A 20,793-nucleotide genomic window follows, 5' to 3' on the forward strand; every position below is an offset into this window, starting at 1 on the left:
TCCACTTCCTTGCCCTAAATTGATCTTTCAATGCAAGTGTGTGTCAAAGCGTTTGGTGCGGACTCATCTCAGATCCTTACTTTGTTCGTTGCTTTCTCTGAAGCTCGAAACAAGGTTAGGGTGCTCTGCGGAGATCGAAACAAGTGTATTCCCTACGAGGAACCTCTCTTGTCTTAAATTCAAAAGAATTGAAGAAGATGATAGAATATAAATTAACAGAAAGCATGTGAAAAGTAAGAAAGTGTGTATAAATAGCACGACAGGGACGGGGTGGCATACCAATACGGTTACTTGTGCATGAAGCAATTAGTTCTTGTATATTGTACAAACATGGCTCACACGTCAAACAGCTGCCAAGGGATCCAGTTGTTGAAAGTCCTTTTTACAACGGGCCACTTCCGAACTTCGAATGCATTCGTGAGTCGTCATTGTCCCACAACAACACAAGACAACATGTTTCCCCATCTAAATTATTAGGTGAAGTTCTGTGTTCACGTATACTTGGCAATCTCATTCATTGATATTTCAAATATGAGAATGTACGAGATACCCAAAATCAATGTGGATACACTTTTTTTTTTTGAAGTAGGATTCTCTCCTCTCTAAATTCTCCTCCCCTCCCGTCTTATTTGAACGGTCACTATTAATTTTGAAGTAGGATTCTCTTCTCTTTAAATTCCTCTCCCCTCCCGTCCTATTTGGATGGTCGCTATTAAGACACATCAACGGTCACTATTAAACCACTTCTTTATCTTTATTGAGAGAGAAAGAAAAAAAGGAAAGTAAGAAAGGAGGGGACTGGACAGGAGGAATTTGGAGAGAAGAGAATCATACTCCAATTTTTTTCATTTCCTTGATTGTTAGTAAACACATAAATGTGTCCACTTCTTATTTCAATTCCCTTACATTTACTATCACATATAGAATAAAAGTATGTGAATCTATTGAAATTCGTAATTAAATATTTTTAAAAACAAGCATTAAATTAACTTAAGACGGTTGATATTATACCTGATTTTTATTTTTTTTATTTATAACTTCTCTCGTTTTATATAAGTAAACGTACCATAAGAGTGAATTTAAATAGTCGCGTTTTGAAGTGCGCGTGACTTATTAGTTAAATGGATGGTACAGAGATGGCTGTGTGCTCATTTTTGTCTGTTTCTGTTTTGTGTGTGTGTTTTACGGCTTAACATCCGTTCATTCATTTCATGTTTCGGTTTTTTAGTTGCTCTAAGAAGAAAAGGCGGAAGAGTTAGTTACTTACGCCACCCAAAGAAAAAACCAACCGCCTTCTTCCTCCTCCTCCTCCTCCGTCGTTGTCACTGCGGGGGTGACGATCGTCGAAAGGGAACTCGTACAAAATCCAGTCAACCTCGTTAACAACTAATACATAAAGCTCCGGCAGCCGAAATGGCGTACAGGAGAAGGCAGGGGATAACAAGGTCGTCAACCTTCAAAGAAGAGATCATTCATCGCCCTCCGGACAACAGTTCTGCACCGAACTCATCTTCCCCTCTGCAGTCTTCGTCGTCCTTCTCCGGTTCTTCGTCTCTCGCGGCTCAGGCGATCCGTGCTTCTGCGCTTTCTGTTGAACGCAACAACCGATCCCAGGTGTTCTTTTGTTCAAACTTACGTGGATCTTTTGGTTAATCTTTTTGAAATTTTAAATTTTGTAATCATTCTCTGTTTTCTGATATGATCTGCTCATCTGGGCTGGTTTTATTTGCATTGAATTGTGATCGCGTATATGAGTTAGGCCACTTGGTTGGGATAGTATGTCAAAGTTCGAAGCGTTCGATGTAGATAAAAGTAGTCTTATTGAAAGAAAAAAAATGAGGTGATTGTGATCATTGCTATAAATAATGCAGGACTTCTCTGCCTATGACGACGCATCTGCAAAATCCGGGTTTTGGGGTGTTCTGGCTCGGAAAGCGAAGGCCATTCTGGAAGAGGATGGTGAATTCCCACAAGATGATGCGGCTGGAGGATTCATATCACAGCCCTCTGTTGCCTCCGGTGGCACTCAGGTGAACTTCCAACTTGATCTTTGTATGAAATTACAAATACAAGCGTCTCATGCACCGTTAATTTAGGGTCCATTTGATAAACATTTTGCATTCAACATGCGTTCTTTTGATTGTTGAGCTTCGTCGCTTGATTTTTTGGCATCTTTCCCTTTCGGAGACAGTTCCAACAACAACCATATTATCAGTCATATGACAACTCTAGAAGAACGGAAAATCCTGCACTCCGAAAGGGCTTGGATAGAATCACAACTTCCCTTAATCAGCTCGGGGACACGTTTGAGAAGGCTTTCGAGGTAACTAAAATTCCTTGCTAGTTATAGATAATGGATGGATGTCAAGTTTAGTACTTTGGGAAACAAGTATGTTCATAGTGTGGCTTGTGCTTTTGTGTTTGGTTTTCAGGAAGGTCGAACGATAGTGGAGAATAAGACAGCCGACATCAAAATGCAAATTAAACGAAGGGGAGACAATCCTGATGCGCAAAATCAAGCTTCTTATCATGGGAACCAGAACAGTTCACCGTTGCAGCCTAAGAACCACGATACCCAACTCAAGGCATCACGCGACGTAAGGTGGCAATTATGTAGTTGTGTGTGACTGGCTTGCGTAATCTTAAGACGAAATGAATCTTACTTCAGTTGAATTATATGTTGATGAAGTGTTTCGGATGTGATTCTCAGTTTTTCATTTTCGATTTATTTAGACTTGAATTGAGCCAGATGAATGCATAAGTGGTGTTGGTTTTGGGTCACAGGTTGCAATGGCAACGGCTGCCAAAGCAAAATTACTTCTTCGGGAGCTGAAAACCGTTAAGGCAGATCTGGCCTTTGCGAAGGAACGTTGTTCTCAACTAGAAGAAGAAAATAAACGCCTTCGCGAGAATCGTGACAAGGGAAACCACAGAGCAGATGATGACTTGGTAGGTTTCTGTTTTTGTGTTCGGTTTTCATTGTACTGTGTTACCGATCCACAAGTAGAATAGTAGGACTAACTTCAATTTGGCTAGGACAGTGTGCCCCCATCCGCTCCAAGTTCGAATTCTCCATCCCTTAGTCTAGTTTAAATTAGAGTATCGCTCGAGTAGTGCGACTAAATGTAATTTAGAAATGTTTCTGACGTGTATATATATGGGATTGTATCAGATCCGCCTTCAACTGGAGACACTTCTGGCAGAGAAGGCTCGACTAGCGAACGAGAATTCAGTTTATGCACGCGAGAATCGGTTCCTTAGGGAAATTGTTGAATACCACCAGCTGACAATGCAGGATGTTGTGTATTTAGATGATGAAGAAGTCACAGAAGTTAACCCCTTAACCAGCCCCACCGGCGTCTCCAGGATGCTCTCCATTTCCCCGCCTTCATCAGCACCCCCATCCCCGCCTCCAGAGGATTCTTCATCTGCAATCTCACCAGTTACTAAAGAAATATCCCCTATCCTCGCCAAGCCACAAGAAAATAAAGACGTTTTTGCAAATGAGGCCATGCCAAGCTCCGATACCTTGGTTCCCAAGCAAGAACATGCTAAAACACCTTCTTCAGCAGGAGCTGCTACCAAAACACATTATTCTTCAACAGCAGAAGCTGCTACAAAATCGCTGCCTACAGCAGAAGCCGCTACTAAAACGCTCTCTGTAGCAGCAGAAGACACTAAAAGACCACCTGATTCTGCTTAAGCATTCGCTGTTCGTTTTCGTTAACGATTAAAGATTAGTTTAGCATTTTTTTTTAATTTTTTTCCCTTCCTTTTCCTCTTGGAGAGGGGGAGAGGAAGGATAAAGGCGGAAGGGGGCATTCTTCTTTCGCCTGCAATATTATTAATCCGTGGGTGTAATATTTTGTTAATTTCTTTGAGGTTGGGTTTATTTCTAGTACCCTGTGTGCCTCTTAGCACAAGTTCAAAAGTTGTTTTCCATGTCCTTCATTGTACAACCAAACTACAACCAGCGTGCACGCTATTAGTTCTTGAATAATATCGTCAATTTTGCGGAGTTTATAGCTCAAATGATTTAGACCGTTCACCTATACACCGGTCAGACAATCCTATCAGAATTTCTCCTCAATATGTTATCATACGATTTTTCCTTTGAAGTTAAAATAAAACAACATAATGGCTAGAAACAATGGGCATGGATCACATTCAAATACTACAAATTGCATGATAACATTTTCAGAAGCGATCAAACGCCTCACATTCTAACCTGCCAATCTATTTCCCCCAAAAGGTAGATCAAACGATCTGCCAATACAATATCAAGTAAGAAACAAGAGAAAAGAACACCGGAAGAAGAAACACCACCCGCTTCGGCAGAATCTCAAAGCTCTCGGACCCTTCTTCGACAATGGTCTCCAGTTTCGGAAAACTCGAACATTTCTCACGGGAGATCACCTGCGGTGGTGCAACTTCCACCCAGTTGTGCATGTACCTCCCTCTCCTTGCCATCACCATATCTGGATCAAAATGCCGTTGAGAGTTCTCAAATCAAGCGAAAGAACGCAAACGAGAGAGAGAGATTTCGCTTCTCTGGTGTAATCGAATATGTTACATTCAGATCGATCAAGGTTGGAGAGGGGTGCTGGTGAGCCATCCTATACATACATTTTAGAGAGGGAAAGTTCTAAAGAAAGAGGAGCGAAAATAGGTGGTCGAAAGTTAGCTTTGCCTCACAATTGGCGGACGACGTGATGCCATGTCAGCAAATATGTTCGACAAAGTCTAAGGGGAGGAAGGAAAGTATGATCCACGGCAAATAAACATGTATATATGGTGTGTTATCAAAATAACTTCTCTGTTGCTTAAATCGGAGCATTACATACATTTGACCTTTTCTCGATACAACGTATAAGTTTTTTGCGGAGGCAAACCCGTTAACAAGGCGGAGCAAAAATGACAAATCGAATATACCAGTGTATGGTTATGAGGATCTGGATTTGGGAGATGGCTGCTTTGGATATGAATTGGAACTCCAAAACAGAAAAACTCTCTGTTTTTTTTCTTTACAGTGGACGGCTTTAGAACAGCTGGAAAAACAAACTCGTTGATCCATCGCCGAATGATCTTAGATCTGCAGGTTTTACCAGAGCTCTGCACAACGGACACGTCCGTTCCCTCTCAAACCTGAAAAAAAGAAAAAATGAGTCTGTCAGCAGCCAAAATGGGTACCATAAGCAAAGTGAATGAATGGCTGTCCGTTAATTCTGTGGGGATTACTCGGATATTATCCTATTCCATGGAAATTGGAACAAATTTTAACCAGTAAATCATTGAAAACAAGCAATCGACAATCTACCTTGTTTCTCAAAAATGTTAAACTTGCAATGCAGGATAACTGGTAGCGTAGGAATTGTTTTTTCAACAGGTAACTAGGAAATTTGTACAAAGAGTTATCGAATGCATAATAAACGTAAACTAACCACTCTGATACACAGTCCTCGCAAAAGATGTGTTTACATCGAAGTAGGATAGGAGCATGCATCTTCTCTTGGCAAATAGCACATAGATCGCCTGCTGCATTGACCTGCATCAAACAACCGACAACTTAGAATGCACGAACCACAAACTCTCCCATGAAAGTTTCATAACTACCAAAATGAAACACATAAAACCTTGAAACCCCAAGGCAAAAAAGTTATGTTCAGATGTTTTTTTCTTAAGACAAATCTAACAAACTCTTAGCTGACAATAGTAAAAGAACCTAAATACAGTGAAGTTCCAAAATAGAGGAGTAGTTAGCTCAACTTCAAGTATTCCATTCAGCTGGTTTAAAGACGTTTAGATTGTATTAATAATCTAACAACTGCTGACAATAAAAAAAAAGGAAGCCCTCAATGCTCATATCCTAACAAAGAGGACTTGCAAAGGACTAAGCTCATCAGTCAGATGTTGCTTATATTCTGGATGTGCTACACAAAGATCCACACTTGCCAACAAAAACAAGCATAGAACGATTGAGTACATTAGCACATAATTTTGTTACATATTTGGGAAGAAACTGATATCCTACTAACTTCCATGTAATTTGGACCTATACAGTTCAATTGCATGGCAAATTATGGTAGTTTACCTGTTCTGAAGTTGCATATGCCCCATAGTGCACCTCTTTTCGTGACAATGCCTTCAGTGCAGCAAAGAAGGATTGCACCTAACCACAACGAACAAGGGAGAAGCATAAACAGTAATGACAAGTGAGAAACAACTTTTCTGGAAGGTGTTCTTAATGAAGAGGTCAGAAAACTTGAGAGATATCAGGAGCACAAACTATTACCTTCTCGACAACAGATGTGAGCTTGAAAGTCAAATATAACCCTGTCATTAGTGACGAAAAGAGACTCCCATATTCTTTGTTCAAGAAGAACCGGTACCACACTGGTGTTGGCAACAAGGCCCGGTACAAGAGCAGTAGATACTCAACCAGAGTAAGCATTTGACCCTATAAAAGAGGACTTCTTCAGTCAAGACTCAAGAGATTATGGTGAAAACAGAAGGGATAAAACCATCAATTTTATGAACATATCCCTTCATTTTTGTTCTAGAAATCAAATGAAGATGAGAGGTAATTAAAACAGCCATAAGCTCTCTTGAGCCAGCTCCTAACTTATTCTTTTCCAAAAGAAAATAATATACCCGAATCTAGTTTTGCTTAACTACTTATTACCTCACCTGCTTACGATAGTTTCGGCCTCTACTGTTTTTGTAGTACATTAATATAGAACACTTCAGCACCATTGCTGCCTGACGGACCAAGGTGTCTGAAAATAACCAATGTGAAGTAAGCATCACAAGGGCTCTAAAATTAACTAACATAAATTTTCCATACGAAATTTACAGAGAAATAGGAATGAAGATGCATCTGATAACAATAACAATAAAAGTATTCTATCTGAACCCTTGATAAAGAAACACGTGTGGAGCGGTTTTTTCTTTTTTGTCTGAGATGTGCAGAGCGTTCAAAATATGATTTCAGTATAATCAAGCATCAGTACACAAAAGGCAAACAAAATTCAAGGTAAAAGTAAATTTCAGTGTTCCGTCTTTCATATTGATAAAAGGTATCTGCGACAACAGAAAGCTAAGAAAATATTTGTAATTGCACACCAAAAAAAGTTTCACACTGTAAATAAAAACAACCATTTCTGAAGAGTAGATCATCATTTGTCAAAGAGGTTTGAAATATAGAGATGAACTAAATGTTAACTCATCATTGTTATCATAAGAACACTGCCGCAAAATGCAAGTTTTTTAGAAAGAGAACTGCCACGATAACAAGTTGGGAGGAGCGATTATTACCATTCACCATGATGATGAAAACAGCATGCCAGAAGGGTGGTATAACTTTAGGAGGAAGCATAATTAATGGGTACAAAAGATCGTCATTCTGGAACCACCAGTAAACACCAACCACATGCGATGCGAATGCAAGGGAGATGCCCATTAGAACCGTGATTTTCCTCTCTCCCTGCAGCCACCAACCATGTCTATTCTTAACAAACAAAAAATGACTATGCAAAACACAAGAGCATCTGCTGAAAGTTGGAAAAATAAATAAATTCATATTACGAATACCTTCAAAGCTGTCTGTTTCCTTAATATATCATTTGACTTGAACATAACAGCAGCAATCCAAATTGTAACAAAGAAACCTGTAATGATTGCAAAATGAAAAGTGGTCACTAATTTAAAAGGAAGGGAGAAAGGGCCTACAAAGGTGAACTTTTTAAATGCCATAGTTCATTGCAACTAATAACCATTAGTGTACAAATGCAAGCATGTGCATTTAATTCATAAGAAAGAAATCAACTCTTTTTAGGATCTCAAATATATACCAATCTTGAAAAGGTTATTACTTATGAATCAGAATGCAAACCAGGACAGCATGGAATTGACAATTCCCAAGAGTGTCATCAACCCAATTATCACCATGAGTAAACATTTATCCTTTACAATAGAAAAGCACAATCGACACACACATAATACGTTGGCAGGACACTGACCTTGCAAATGCTGGCGGATGAAGACCACCAATAGAAGCAAGGAAAAGGGCAGGACTTGTTCAATACCCCTAGCAGCCTGCTGAATATCATATCTCTGGTAAGAAGAATCCCTGCCATTAGCCCCAGTTCCATCACCTCCTTCTACATCAGCAGTTCCATTTAACAATTGGGGACTGCCCTCTCCCGTAGTACGATCTGTTCTGCCATCTGTCTGACCCACATCCTCCGTTCCCAATGCTACAGAAGCCACCCCAGCCATTGGGGGTGCAGAAACATCATTTGGCGGTACAGTAACTTCCCTCAGCCGTCCAGATACTATCCCAGGTCCTTCCCTATCATGCTCCTGTTCCCCTGCACCAATTATCCTAATAGAAACCTCCCCATCATTGCTTGTCGTTGGTAATTGGTCTAGCTGACTAAGATGGTGATCCCGGAACGCAGCAGCGCTACGCCCGTTAATCAAAGACTCAGCTTCTTGGTGACTAGAGCGGCCGCGGAGAATACCCGAGTACTCCAATAAGGTAGAAATTGGCGCCCGAATGATATTGGAAGCCGATAACACCCCATATCTCCTATTACTACTGCTTCCCGGAGAAGCTCTAAACGAGTCAAGATTGCCACCCGACCCTTCCATTTGCCTAATTGCCCTAACCCTAATCACAGCCATATCACACAATATTAAATACTAAACAAAGCAACAACAAACCCCCAATTCGTGCAAATATTAAAACAACACGAATCATTTCTTCCGTGTAAAACAAGAAACCCCAATAGAAAACAAGACGTGTTTATAAGCATTAACTCCAAAGAAAACTTGACGAACGCGAAACGAAGAAATTGGATAGAAAGAGAGCGAGAGAGGGAGAGCGAGCTAACCTGCCTAAGCGAACCGGCGATGGGGTTGTCAGGGGAGAGAGATAGCATCGAACAAGCCCGAACCCTAAATCGAAACCGATGGCGGAGGGAAGTTCATCTGCGGCGGTGCCAAAGGCGGAATTTTGGGGATTGGGCGTAGGCGATCGATGGTTAGAGGAAATTGAGAAATGGGTAGAGGGGAGGAGGCTAGGGTTTGGGGCAGAGAAATGCAGATTAGGATTGGGTGTGTGGTCCTTGGTGGAAATTGGAAATGGAGATTGGTGGATTTTTTGTTGTTTGTGTGTGTATTTTGTGTTTTGTGTTTCCCTTTCTCGCTCGAGGAGGAAGAGCGCGAGAAGAGAGAAAGTGGCCAATCACCCAAAAAGCAATGCAGAGCTCCTAAAGAATGAAATCAACACTCTTTGTCTCTCTCTCTTGCTCTTTTTTTCTTTTTAAATTTTGTCTTTTTGGTTGACGAATGTCAATTGCGATAAACACGGTTCGATGTACCATGTATCATAATATGATTAATTATAAGTTTGAAAAAATAAATTTAAAATTATCTGACATTTAATGTACTAGGTGATGTTATTAGTATACTGAAAAATTTCTACTCCGCTTCAAAACGAAAGGAGCTTGTGGTAATGAACCATTGTACCATTACTGAAAATATTTTCTCTAAATTACCATTTGAAGATGTCAATGCCCTACGATCTAGACTCTAGTAGTATTGTACAATAGAAAACGGTAAGTTTGACTCACGCCGTGAATGACGAGTTTGATATCTAAATTATAAATAACTCATTACGAGCATAAATTTCTCACTCATGGTAAAATATCCTTCCAACAAAAACAAAACAAAAAGAGTAGAATATCATTGCATAACAACAAAAAAAATCATCATTACGGGTCACATTTGCTAAAAATTTAATTAAACGGTATATTGTTGGTTATTATATATTAAATAAATAAAAGGTTCATCATAAAAATCTTAATTGTTTCCAAACTTATCCATTTGTTTGGTACGTGTGCATGACAAGATGATCTCCGTTTACTTTCTAAGATAAATGTAACTTAAAATATGAACAATTCTAATTATAACGTGTGCACCATTAATTTATTTACAAACACGAGTAATTTGTTCGAGATTACAAAATATTTTCAATATTAGATTAGAGTCAATCAAGATTTTTTTAATTTAAAGGAGAGGTCAATTGCGGAAAATTCTAACAAGTGATATTGATCTTAGTTTCATTAATCTACGCTAGAAAATAAAATGATCACGCATCTATGCTAAAATATGAAATTATTTATCGATTGGAATTAAATTTCCTACTATTTTACTCTTGGTCGTATTTGGTTTCAATCGATCCCATAGTTTTTGCCGTGACATGTATGGTCATCATCATCCCATCATGTGTGAAAGTCATACTTGTGTTCAAGGGAAGACTGAAATGCCTCTGTGAGGTTTTCCAACACCTGGGGAGATGGATAACCGTGGCTTACCCCCAATTGTCCCCCTGTAAAAAAATAAAATAAAAGGAAAACTTGATATAGATCCAATTTTTTGAGCCAATAGTAGGAATAGTCCAATTTATTAAAGTAAGTCCATTTCCTTAAATCTTATTATTTTATTATCGATAATTATCTCTTCAATGATAAGATTTATTATAAAAATCAAATTTCTTCCTAATTATCTCTTTGATTATTATTATTATTATTATTATTTTGTTCTTTCTTGTTCTTTATCCCGTTTTAAACCCCATTTATAGATTTTTTTTTAATTTTTTATAATCAACCTATATCACAGGTTAATTATATTTATCTACCTATATGACAAATTCTTTTTTATAATCAAGTAAGATTCATGTGTCTTGCTTGTAGATATATTATGTTTTTTCTACCTTTCAGTTAGGTTTCATATCTTACTTATAGATATGATATACATTCATATATTTGTTACTTGAGTTAGGGTATAATAATTTGCAGATAGATTTATGTCAATATATATATATATATATTGGTTATAAGATATTAATTATATTTTTTGGAGTTGAAAATGCATAATATTAGAAGATTTTAATTACCTTTTAATATTTTTAGAAAATATAAAATGAGCATTAAAAAAATACATATAATTAGGTAATTGGACTCACTCCTAAAAACCATCTATGTTTTTGGACCTGGATATAAAAGCGCCAAAAATAAAATACATGCATACACACATACATGATCATCATCATCATGCCATCATGGGTTTGGTTTCGGCCGAATGCATGGATGTGAGTTTGGGTGCGAGTGTACATGGGCCTCACTCAATTCTGCAAAAGCCCAATAACACGCAGTCATACTTTAGAGCTCCCAAAGAACGAGTTGTGAATTCCACATGTGTTTCCAAACAGTGGCGCAGGCAAACACTACCTCGACTGCGGTAGGTTTCTATAGTATTAGCTACCTCAACTGCAACTCTGACCAGGTCGCATGCGACGGGTTGGTACAATCTCTCACCATGTGTTCAACATACACCAACGTTAATGGAAGTTAATGTCCGGTTGTTTTCCAAAACTGATAATCTACCTTTTAAAGTCCGTTACATCTCGCTTGACTTACATCGATAGAAATTGAATATAATAGCATTAATCTTAAAGAAACAGTTGGGAGAATTTGACAGTTCTTAGCAAGTTTAATGACTTAATTTTCTAAAAAAACAAAAGTATATATAGAGATTTAGTTTTCACTTAAGTAATAATTTAAGTATCGAATCGGTATGTAACGAAAAAATACTTCATCGGTTGTTTGCCAGAATTCCCTTATTGGATGTCCAAATGAATGAAATGGACACTTGGCCCCAAATTCAGAGAAATTTTTCAATGTGTCTAGAATCATGTCAGGTACATCAACTGTTACAATATAAATGATTGGATATTTTAAAAAAAAATTCAACCACTTGTATTACGATACTTAATTAACCGAATCATACTGTAAAGCTAAACCCACACTCTCTTGTATTCCTGACTCACTAAAAAATTACCCCCAAATTCAATAGTGCAACAAACAACAAAGTGGCCTTTTCTTTCTTTCAATATCACATTCACACACATGTTTCTGTGTATTGTTGGTAGCAGCAAGACGACGTTGGGGCATCACGAGGAGCTACCCACTGTCGGCTCCTAGTACCCAGTAGCATGCGGTGGTCCCTCCGTAATTTGCCCATTAGAACCTTCTAAATTTGCCTCTTGGTTCACAATCACGTAGGGGCTATTTTGTCAATTCGAATTTCCGCGGTTGCTTTACATCCCACTGGCTCCTTCTGTGGGTCATCACGTGCGTGCGCTGCGTACTTTAGCATTTGGTTGACTGTGGGAGTGTGGGCCCACTTTTCATCATTAAGGAAAGAAGTCAGATCATCTGAGCTGGCTCCGTTACAATAGAAGAATCCCACAAACCATATATAGAATTGTTTTCGCATTTTTTGGAAGAAAACTTTTTTTTTAATTTTAATTCTTTTATTATTAAATTTAAGACGTGCTTACGTATCCGTAAAAATCTAGAATTAAATTTTGATTACGGAACATTCCGGTGTTTACTAAACAATAAACATTGAGGAATCAAAAAAGCAGTGGGGCCCACACAAATTTTGGAATTCAATTCCTTGTATTGGTGGAATTGAATTTTTTAGATGTAGATGGTAATCCAATTCCTGATTGCTTAGGTAATCGGAATGACACTTTTGTTCTCTTATGCTCTCATTTACTTTTTTTATTTCCAAGACTATCCGTTATAAACCCATTAACCCTAGTTTAATTATCCACAACTCCTTACTTTTTTTATTTCCATGCTCATTCACATTATGCACAATTCCATGTATATGCTGAAGAAAATAAGCTACAACTTGAGCGAGAAAATTTAAATATTAAAGTAAATACTTAAATTTAAAAAAAAAAAAACAAAAGCATTTTAGTGTGTCTATAAAATAAAAAAGCAATTTAATTTTTTTCTTACTATTATATATTATCAAATTTTATTAAAAAAAAAGTATATAAAATCTTTGATCTCTCTGTGCAAATGCGTGGATTTTAATAGCAAACATGCTCTTTGACCGTGAGGTTCGCTAAGTTTACTTCGGTTCTTATGTCTTTTTATAATTAAGTCTTGTTTTATAAAAAAAAAATGTTATTCTTATCATGTATTTATGTTATCATTTATATTGTTTTTAAGAACATAAGCCATGTGTGATTTAACCAAGACAAGTCACAAGCAACCAAAATGAAGCGTCAAATCCGCATACTAAAGGGGCACTCGAAAAAAAGATTAGCACGAGATTCAAACCTACTCCCGCTGAAGGAGCAAGAAGGATTGACATGAATAGCAAAAGCTATAACCTGATCAATATAAGATAATATAACCTCAATAGCTAGCCATAACACGAAGCTAGCTCCAAGCATGGTGCCAAATCAAACTAGATCAAGCCACCCAAGGACCCGAAGGTCGGAGTTGATTGCCTCACCTCGGACTAAGAGGGCCATGGGGGGACAGTTGACATGCCAAAAAAATGTAACTTGGTTAGTACTTCCATAACAATGACAAAAATACAAGGGGAATAGAGGATATCCTTGTCTTAGCCCCATTTTACTCAGAAAAAATTTCGCTAGCTCGCCGTTAGCTGAAGCTGAAAACTTAGAACTAGTCACACAACAACGGATTCAATTAATCATAGGAGTTGGAAGTCTGAACAATGCCAGAGCGTGTAAAAGAAATTCTCAATCCAAGGTATCATAAGCTTTCGTAATGTCTAATTGTAAGGCACATCTAAGAGGACCATTATTTCTATGGTAATTTTTCAGAAGCTCCTACAAAAGCATAATATTATCTCTAATTCGACTATCCTCGACGAAAGTAGATTGAGGGCTGGTTTGGTATTATTGTGATTTGAAAAAAAAAAACTACTTCTGCTGTGCTGTGAGAATAATCTCATTTTTGCTGATTCATGTTTTTAGCTTTTTTTTATCCAAAACTGTAAAAATAAGCTGTTTTTAAGTGTTTATCAAACATTTTTTTAAGCTCAACTTTTTTTTTTTACACTCATTTTTTATAAAAACACCTCAGCAATAAACCAGTATTGAGACTTGTTCACAATAGAGGGAAGGACATCCTTGATCCGATCGGCAAGAAGCCTAGCAATAAATATGAAACTAAATAAATATTAACCTTAATATTTAGGTTTGTATTTTTGTTTCATAATACAGTACATGAATTATCTATAGGCAATCACAAACAAGAAAACAAAAGGGTAGATTGACACATCGGGAAATGTAAGACCCGTCGGTCAATAGGACGGGACTTTGAGCGTGACAGTCTCGTTGTTAAGTTGTATTATATATTTGTGTGTCATAAAATTAAGAGTAAATCGTATCATTGATCTTTTAAGTTTAATTAATTGGAGTAATGGTTATTTAATTAAAAATTTGTGACAATTAGTCTATTAACTCATTAAAATGTGTGCTATTGTATTTTTCGTCAACTTCTTTAGAATTTTAGTCAAAATGAGTTATATGTCACGCATGTGAGGTTGAATCAATGGGCAAATATGGAAAATCAAATGAGAAAATTGTAGAAATGGTCCTCAACTTTAACTTAATTGGAAAAATAGTCTCTTAACTTTAACACAATTGGAGAAATTGTCCCTCAACTTTAACCCAATTGTAACAATGGTTCTTCCAACATGATTCATTTTGAAGAAGTTCTAATGGAATTGACGAAAATGACCATAACTGCATATTTTGATGAGTTAAGGGATTAATGGTCACTAATTTTAGTAGACGAACCATTATTCTAATTGGGTTAAAGTTGAATAACCATTGTAACAATTTTCTCTAATATTGATAAATAACAATGTTAATATATCATCAAGAAATAAACTCAAGCAGCATATCTAGTATCTTTTTATTGTATCCCTAAACCTTCTATGCTAAGCGTACTAATCAAAACAATATTGTATCTGTATCGCAAACCAAATAAATAGTATATATGTTATGTAAGAGGTTAAACACACATGACAATATTTGATCAGATAAAAAAACTGTAACAATGGTGGCTAGGAATATTCTTTCTATGGTATAACACAATTGAATTCGTAAAATCTCGTGATGATGTGACAATTAGAACGAAAAATTATTTGTCAAATGGTGAAACAAAAAGGGTAATAGTATCAACCACAAAAAGAAAGAAACCAGGGAGAAGAATCAGGTGGGATTTAATGTTAACACACACCTGTAAATGACATTCATATATGCAATAAAAATAATTAGCATCAAATACACAGTACAAATTAATTAATTAAAAAATTAAATTGGCAAAAAAAATTTAAATTAATTAAAAAAAAACAAGTAAACAACTATCAATATCTTGTTTTTATGTTTATTTATTTAACTTCTCACACTCATTCTTTTTGTCTTTTTGTTTCGGTTCACTCTCTCTATCACTACACATCTCCTCGCTGGCCATCTGCAATCTCAAGCAGCTTATCTCATATATTTATTCCCCATTTAAACACACATGACAATATTTGATTAGATAAAAATACTGCCACGGTGTTACATTCCATATCGTCCAAGGGAGTGGATCCTTGTAAGCCTTATATGTATATTCCCATCTCTACCTAGCACGAGACCTTTTGGGAGCTCACTGGTTTCGGGTTCCGTATGAACTTCAAAGTTAAGGGAGTTCGGGCGTGAGCAATCCCATGATGGGTGATCTACTAGGAAGTTCTCGTGTGAGTTCTCAGAAACAAAACCATGAGGGCGTGATCGGGACCCAAAGTGGACAATATCGTGCTACGGTAGAGTCGAGCCCATGATGTTGGGGGGGCTTGGGCGGGGATGTGACAATTTGGTATCAGAGCCAATCCTGGCCGGATGTGTGCGGACAAGGACGTCGGATCCCCCAAGGGGGGTGGATTGTTACATCCCACATCGTCCAGGAGAGTGAATCTTGTAAGCCTTAAATGTATATTCACATCTCTAAGTTCTCGTGTGAGTTTCTAGAAACAAAACCATGAAGACGTGGTTGGGGCCTAAAACGGAGAATATCGTGTTACGGTGAAGTCGAGCCCAGAATGTGGTGAGGGCCTGAGCCGGGATGTGACACACGACGGTGGCCTAACGATAAGAATATTTCCTTCTATGCTATAACACAATTGAATATGTAAAATCTTGTGGTGATGCGACGATTAGAACGAAAAATTATATGTCAAATGGTGAAACAAAAAGGGTAATAGCATCAACCAAAAAAAGAAAGAAACGAGGGAGAAGAATTAGGTGGGATTGAATCTTAATACACACCTGTAAATGACATTCATATATACAATCAAAATACTTAGCATAAAAAACACAGTACAAATTAATTAATTAAAAAATTAAATTGGCAAAAAAATAATAATAATAATAAATAAAAAAACAAGTAAAAAACTATCAATTTCTTGTTTTTATGTTTATTTATTTAATCAATTTCTCACACTCATTCTTTCTGTCTTTTTGTTGCGCTTCACTCCCAACCAGTACACATCTCCTGGCTGGCCATCTGCAATCTCAAGCAGCTTATCTCATATATTTCTTCCCCATTTGATTTTCTTCTATATTTTTGGGATTTTAATCCCCAAATAAATGGTGCCGTAGCTTATCTTCCACAACCATTAATCCCAATTTTTCCGCTCAAGAAACAAAATCTACTGATTACCCGGGATTCAATTTCCTTCCTTCTTCTCTCCGATTCCCGAATCGGATTCCGCAGCCGTGAAACCGCAGCTGAATCTTTCTCTGCGTTGGTCCGTCGGATTTGGTCAAAAATGCAGGTCGGTATCGGGACCCATTAAAGCTCTGATCCTTTCGCCGCCTATTTGTATCTCGGGGTTGTTGGGAAGCCCATTTACTGCTGTGATCTTTGTTAGCTAGAGAATTCAATGGCGAGATTCTTGAAGAGCGTCGGCTTATCACGCGTTTTCTGGTTGCGAATTCTTGTGAGGGATTTGTATTTCGTCGTGGGTTTTTGAGGTGCATGCTCTTCTTCCACTCGGCTGTCAAGAAACCCAGAAAGCTCCGCCGCAAACCGACGAAAATACGTCAAGATTTAGGGCTTTGCGCTGAAACCCAGAAAAGCTCCGCCGCAAACCGCCGTAAAGATCAGGTATTTAGCTGCCCTTGTTAAAATCTCCACCTGGGTTCTTGATCTTGGTACTGAATCTACTGTTTTCCTTCTCCTTTTTTTGTTATGAATTTTGATAGTGTGATAATCTCGCTGCTCAAATTTGGCCGTTTGGAGAAGAAAGGGGAGAAAAAGTTGCTTGGGTTGCTTTTAATTTCGATTTATTTCCTTCGCGTTAAATGGGTTTATGGCGAAGAATCTGGGTTTTAATTTCTTTTGAGCTGAAAAGATTCGAAAGTCAAGCCCTTTGAGTCTCTGAGGGAGCTTCTTTTACAAGGATTCCAAAGGGAAAAGCAAAATCTGAAGAATTGCAACGGTTGAAACCTTCAAAGTCGCTTTATAGAAAACACATTATCTTCTCAGAGCCCAAATCATTCTTTCCCTTTACCAAGTATCCTTTGCTTCTATTAATTGGAGATTTACGAGTCAAAAACCAGAGGTTTTGAAGCTTGAAGAATTTATTGCACATTTTCAGTTACTATTCTTTGGATCCGAAGTGTTATAAATAGGAAGGCTTCTGGGTGCATATTGTCATCTGGGTATTGCGTTTCGACCAAGTTGGTTTTGAGTGGCTTTGTGCTGAGTTTCAAGATTTCGAAGCATCGATGGGGCTTCTTCTTCGAAGTCTCGCGATGCTGTTCATTGTGATATGTTTCTCCTGTCTGCCTGATGTTTCTGCACAATCCTCAGGAGGCTCAGCACGTGGTCTTGATGCGCTTCTTCAAGACTATGCTTACAGGGCTTTTGTTCATCCAAAGACAGGTGTTATATATAATGGCAGTGTTCCCTTGAATTTGACTGGAATTCAGATTGCAGCTATGAGGCTGAGGAGTGGTAGCTTGTACAGAAGAGGTGTTAACATGTACAAAGAGTTTGAGATCCCTAAGGGTGTCACTGAGAAACCGTATGTGGAGAGGCTTGTTTTGGTGTACCAGAACCTGGGCAATTGGTCAATGGTGTATTACCCGTTACAGGGTTACTCTTACTTAGCTCCATTGATTGGTCTTCTTGCTTATGATGCTGGCAACCTATCAGCGAAAAATCTGCCAGAATTGGATATCAGGGCATCTGGTGATCCAATAATGATCAAATTCCAGGATGTGAAACCGACTCCTGCTGGGACAGTGGCAGAGTGTGTTTTGTTCGATTTGAATGGTTCAGTCAATTTCAGCAATGTGGAATCAGGCAATATGTGTTCAGCAGTTCAACAAGGGCACTTCTCCATAGCGGTTAAGTCCATTGCTCCTTCTCCAGCACCAGTCTCTCCAAGTCCCACCCCTGCTGGTGAAAGTCCAAATGTGGCCCCAGTGCCAAGTGGTAGACGAAAGAAGAAGAGTAATTCGAAAGTGTGGATAATTGTTGGCTCTGTGCTGGGTGGTTTAGCATTGTTGACATTGTTGTCTTTCTTAGTACTATGGGGGAAAAAGTACAGGGAAAGGAAGAATTTGCAACGGATGGAGAGGGCAGCAGATGTAGGAGAAGCCTTGCAAATGACCTCAGTTGGAGATGCAAGGGCACCTGCAGCAACATTTACGCGAACACAACCGACCATCGAGACTGAATATGTTCCTTGATTCCTCCCACCACCATTTTGTACAAGCTTCCAGTTCTTTCCTACCACCATTCAACATTCAAAGTTCAATTCGTGTATTCAGAAATTCGTCCAGTCACACCTTTTTATGGTGGCGCCTCCTTCATCTAGGCGCTACGCATCGCTTCTTCTTTGGTAGATTCTTTGTGTCACTGTGGGTAATCTAGGATTTTTTGTGTAAATCTGTTGTCATTCACTGATAGTTTTACTATGATTCATTGTTGGTGTGGAACTGTGAATTTAGCCGAAAAGTGATTCCTATATGTGATGAATTTAGTTGTTTCATTGAGAAGAAATCATAAGTTTCATTTGCAATCTCATTTAGTTGTTTCCTTTTAACATGTTGGCAAATTTTTAAGAATATGATTCTGTCATCCAAGTTTTGGGTAACTTGTTTACGAACTCTGGATTTTGATTTGACTTGAGAGCAAAAGTGACACTATTTTTTATATCTGAGCAATTTTTTTGGATATTGTTACATACGCTCTGGTACACCACCGTTGCATCTCAAATGAATAGCGTCATGCTATGTGTTTTCTTGATTTCAAACGACAATGCACATTGGTTTGGGATGTCACGGTAGTGTACCGGAGGTGTAGGAAACTGTTTAGCTGTGAGTTGTCACTTTTGATTAAATCAATTTATAATATGAGATTGCAAATGGCAGAGGAATCCTTGCTTTCTATTTTCTTTGTTCCAAGTGCTGTCAGCTGTTGTTTTGTCTTTGCCCTCCTCCACCTACCATATTTCAATTATATTTAATTTTTCTAGAGAAAATATTGTATATTACAATTAATTAATTAATATTATATATTACTTTTTTTTATTTTTTTATATGAATTTCAGGTCCTTAGTCTTCTGTATTAATTGGGATTCTGTATTCGTCGGCTCCTCTTTTTGTTTTAAATGCGGGTATTAATAAAACACAATAATAACTAATAAACAAAGAATAATGTGGCACCCAACAGCCCAGCTCAAACGCAAGAGTGGGTCTAAGTGTAAGTGTCAAGGAATTGAATGTGCACCAATCATTTTCTTCCTCATCCTTATTTTATAATTCATAAAATACGAGGGACAAGTGCATTTTGCTCACCGCTCTAAAGTGGTAGTAAGAAGTGGCATTGATACTTATCATCCTATTAATTACTGTTAGATTAGTTTAAATTTTGAGATTTTTGTAAAAAATAAATTCAGTCAAATTCATCTAACGATAATCAATGAGATGAGTGAGCATTACCATCACTGTATTTGGCATTTGTTTCATATTTTGATTACACATCTAGTGAATCAAAGTTGTAAGTGCTTTTCGATTATAGAGGAGGTTTTTGAAAGAAGCACTTTGTCAAACGCTTGTTCTAAAAGCACTCTCAAGTACCTTTCAGGAAGCCCATGAATCCTTTATAAACAAAATTGACAAGCTTCTAGTGAAAGTACTTTTAATAGAAGCGATTATGAGCATCATTAATTCATAAATAAGCAAATCCCGAACGAATTTGGAATTGGGATAGTCATGTTTCGAGAATGTTAGGATACAAAAGAAAGATAATGAACGAGTATTCACTTCAAACAATCTAATTTATAATTTTTCGTATTATATAGTACGGACTATATTACATATGCGTTAAAAACATGTGTAATCAAGAATCAAAATAATTCAAGCCCATTCTAGATAAGTAAACATGTCAAAACTCCTTTTCACCCACTTATTCAACTCTTCCTCTACATCCTACATGAAGTTTATGAAGTAGGTATGGTCACACCTACTGCAAATAATTGGTGTGGATGACAAAAGTCGGTGGCAAAAATGGTGCTCATTCAATCTGTTCTACTACTTCCTGCAACTTCAACCATAAGACTCGACGTTTATTTTTCAGGGATATTCACCACTTATTACAGTTAATTTATCACCTGCCAGGCTTTTCGGTGACACTGAACCAAATGAAGTAATGAACTACGGTTCCAGAAATAACTGTGAGACGGTAATAGAGATGGGCAAAATACTCATGAGTTTGGGTAACTGCAGTTATCACCCATTTAAAGTTCACGATTACGGTTATGAGTAGCCGTTTATTCGTGAAATTTAAATAGGCGGTTATAACGGGTATCCATTTATCCATTTAATATATATAT

General features: G+C 37.6%; 3 protein-coding genes across 3 annotated transcripts; 2 read left to right on the plus strand and 1 right to left on the minus strand.

Moving 5' to 3' along the window:
• The first annotated feature begins 1,104 nt into the window (after positions 1–1,104).
• On the plus strand, positions 1,105–4,018 carry LOC103930274. The gene is made up of 6 exons (XM_048583474.1): positions 1,105–1,614; positions 1,872–2,030; positions 2,192–2,323; positions 2,433–2,597; positions 2,785–2,949; positions 3,173–4,018. Exons 1-6 carry the CDS (start codon positions 1,414–1,416, stop codon positions 3,701–3,703), a joined length of 1,353 nt encoding a protein of 450 aa, XP_048439431.1. The 5' UTR covers positions 1,105–1,413; the 3' UTR covers positions 3,704–4,018.
• A 746-nt stretch (positions 4,019–4,764) lies between these two features.
• Positions 4,765–9,244, minus strand: LOC103930246 (RING finger and transmembrane domain-containing protein 2-like). Its single transcript, XM_009339548.3, has 9 exons — positions 8,895–9,244; positions 8,019–8,671; positions 7,591–7,667; positions 7,315–7,483; positions 6,688–6,776; positions 6,293–6,457; positions 6,092–6,169; positions 5,442–5,545; positions 4,765–5,145 (listed from the first exon to the last, which is right to left on the minus strand). Exons 2-9 carry the CDS (start codon positions 8,650–8,652, stop codon positions 5,040–5,042), a joined length of 1,422 nt encoding a protein of 473 aa, XP_009337823.1. The 5' UTR covers positions 8,653–8,671; positions 8,895–9,244; the 3' UTR covers positions 4,765–5,039.
• A 7,141-nt stretch (positions 9,245–16,385) lies between these two features.
• Positions 16,386–18,983, plus strand: LOC103930243. The gene is made up of 2 exons (XM_009339542.3): positions 16,386–17,054; positions 17,153–18,983. Exon 2 carries the CDS (start codon positions 17,678–17,680, stop codon positions 18,644–18,646), a length of 969 nt encoding a protein of 322 aa, XP_009337817.2. The 5' UTR covers positions 16,386–17,054; positions 17,153–17,677; the 3' UTR covers positions 18,647–18,983.
• Positions 18,984–20,793: the final 1,810 nt, after the last annotated feature.

This window comes from the organism of the source record quoted next, unplaced genomic scaffold, assembly GCF_019419815.1.
Source record: "Pyrus x bretschneideri cultivar Hongxiangsu unplaced genomic scaffold, Pyrus_bretschneideri_v1 Contig2, whole genome shotgun sequence".
NCBI lineage: Eukaryota > Viridiplantae > Streptophyta > Magnoliopsida > Rosales > Rosaceae > Pyrus > Pyrus x bretschneideri.

Excerpts from the sequence above, each read along its gene's own strand:
- LOC103930274 (XM_048583474.1), top strand. The coding sequence starts at position 1,414 with ATGGCGTACAGGAGAAGGCAGGGGATAACAAGGTCGTCAACCTTCAAA. Across the intron at positions 2,324-2,432 it reads CGTTTGAGAAGGCTTTCGAG|GAAGGTCGAACGATAGTGGA; the intron begins GTAACTAAAATT and ends TTTGGTTTTCAG. Across the intron at positions 2,598-2,784 it reads AACTCAAGGCATCACGCGAC|GTTGCAATGGCAACGGCTGC; the intron begins GTAAGGTGGCAA and ends TTTGGGTCACAG.
- LOC103930246 (XM_009339548.3), bottom strand. The coding sequence starts at position 8,652 with ATGGAAGGGTCGGGTGGCAATCTTGACTCGTTTAGAGCTTCTCCGGGA. Across the intron at positions 6,170-6,292 it reads TCACATCTGTTGTCGAGAAG|GTGCAATCCTTCTTTGCTGC; the intron begins GTAATAGTTTGT and ends CGTTGTGGTTAG. Across the intron at positions 5,546-6,091 it reads CATATGCAACTTCAGAACAG|GTCAATGCAGCAGGCGATCT; the intron begins GTAAACTACCAT and ends TGTTTGATGCAG.
- LOC103930243 (XM_009339542.3), top strand. The coding sequence starts at position 17,678 with ATGGGGCTTCTTCTTCGAAGTCTCGCGATGCTGTTCATTGTGATATGT.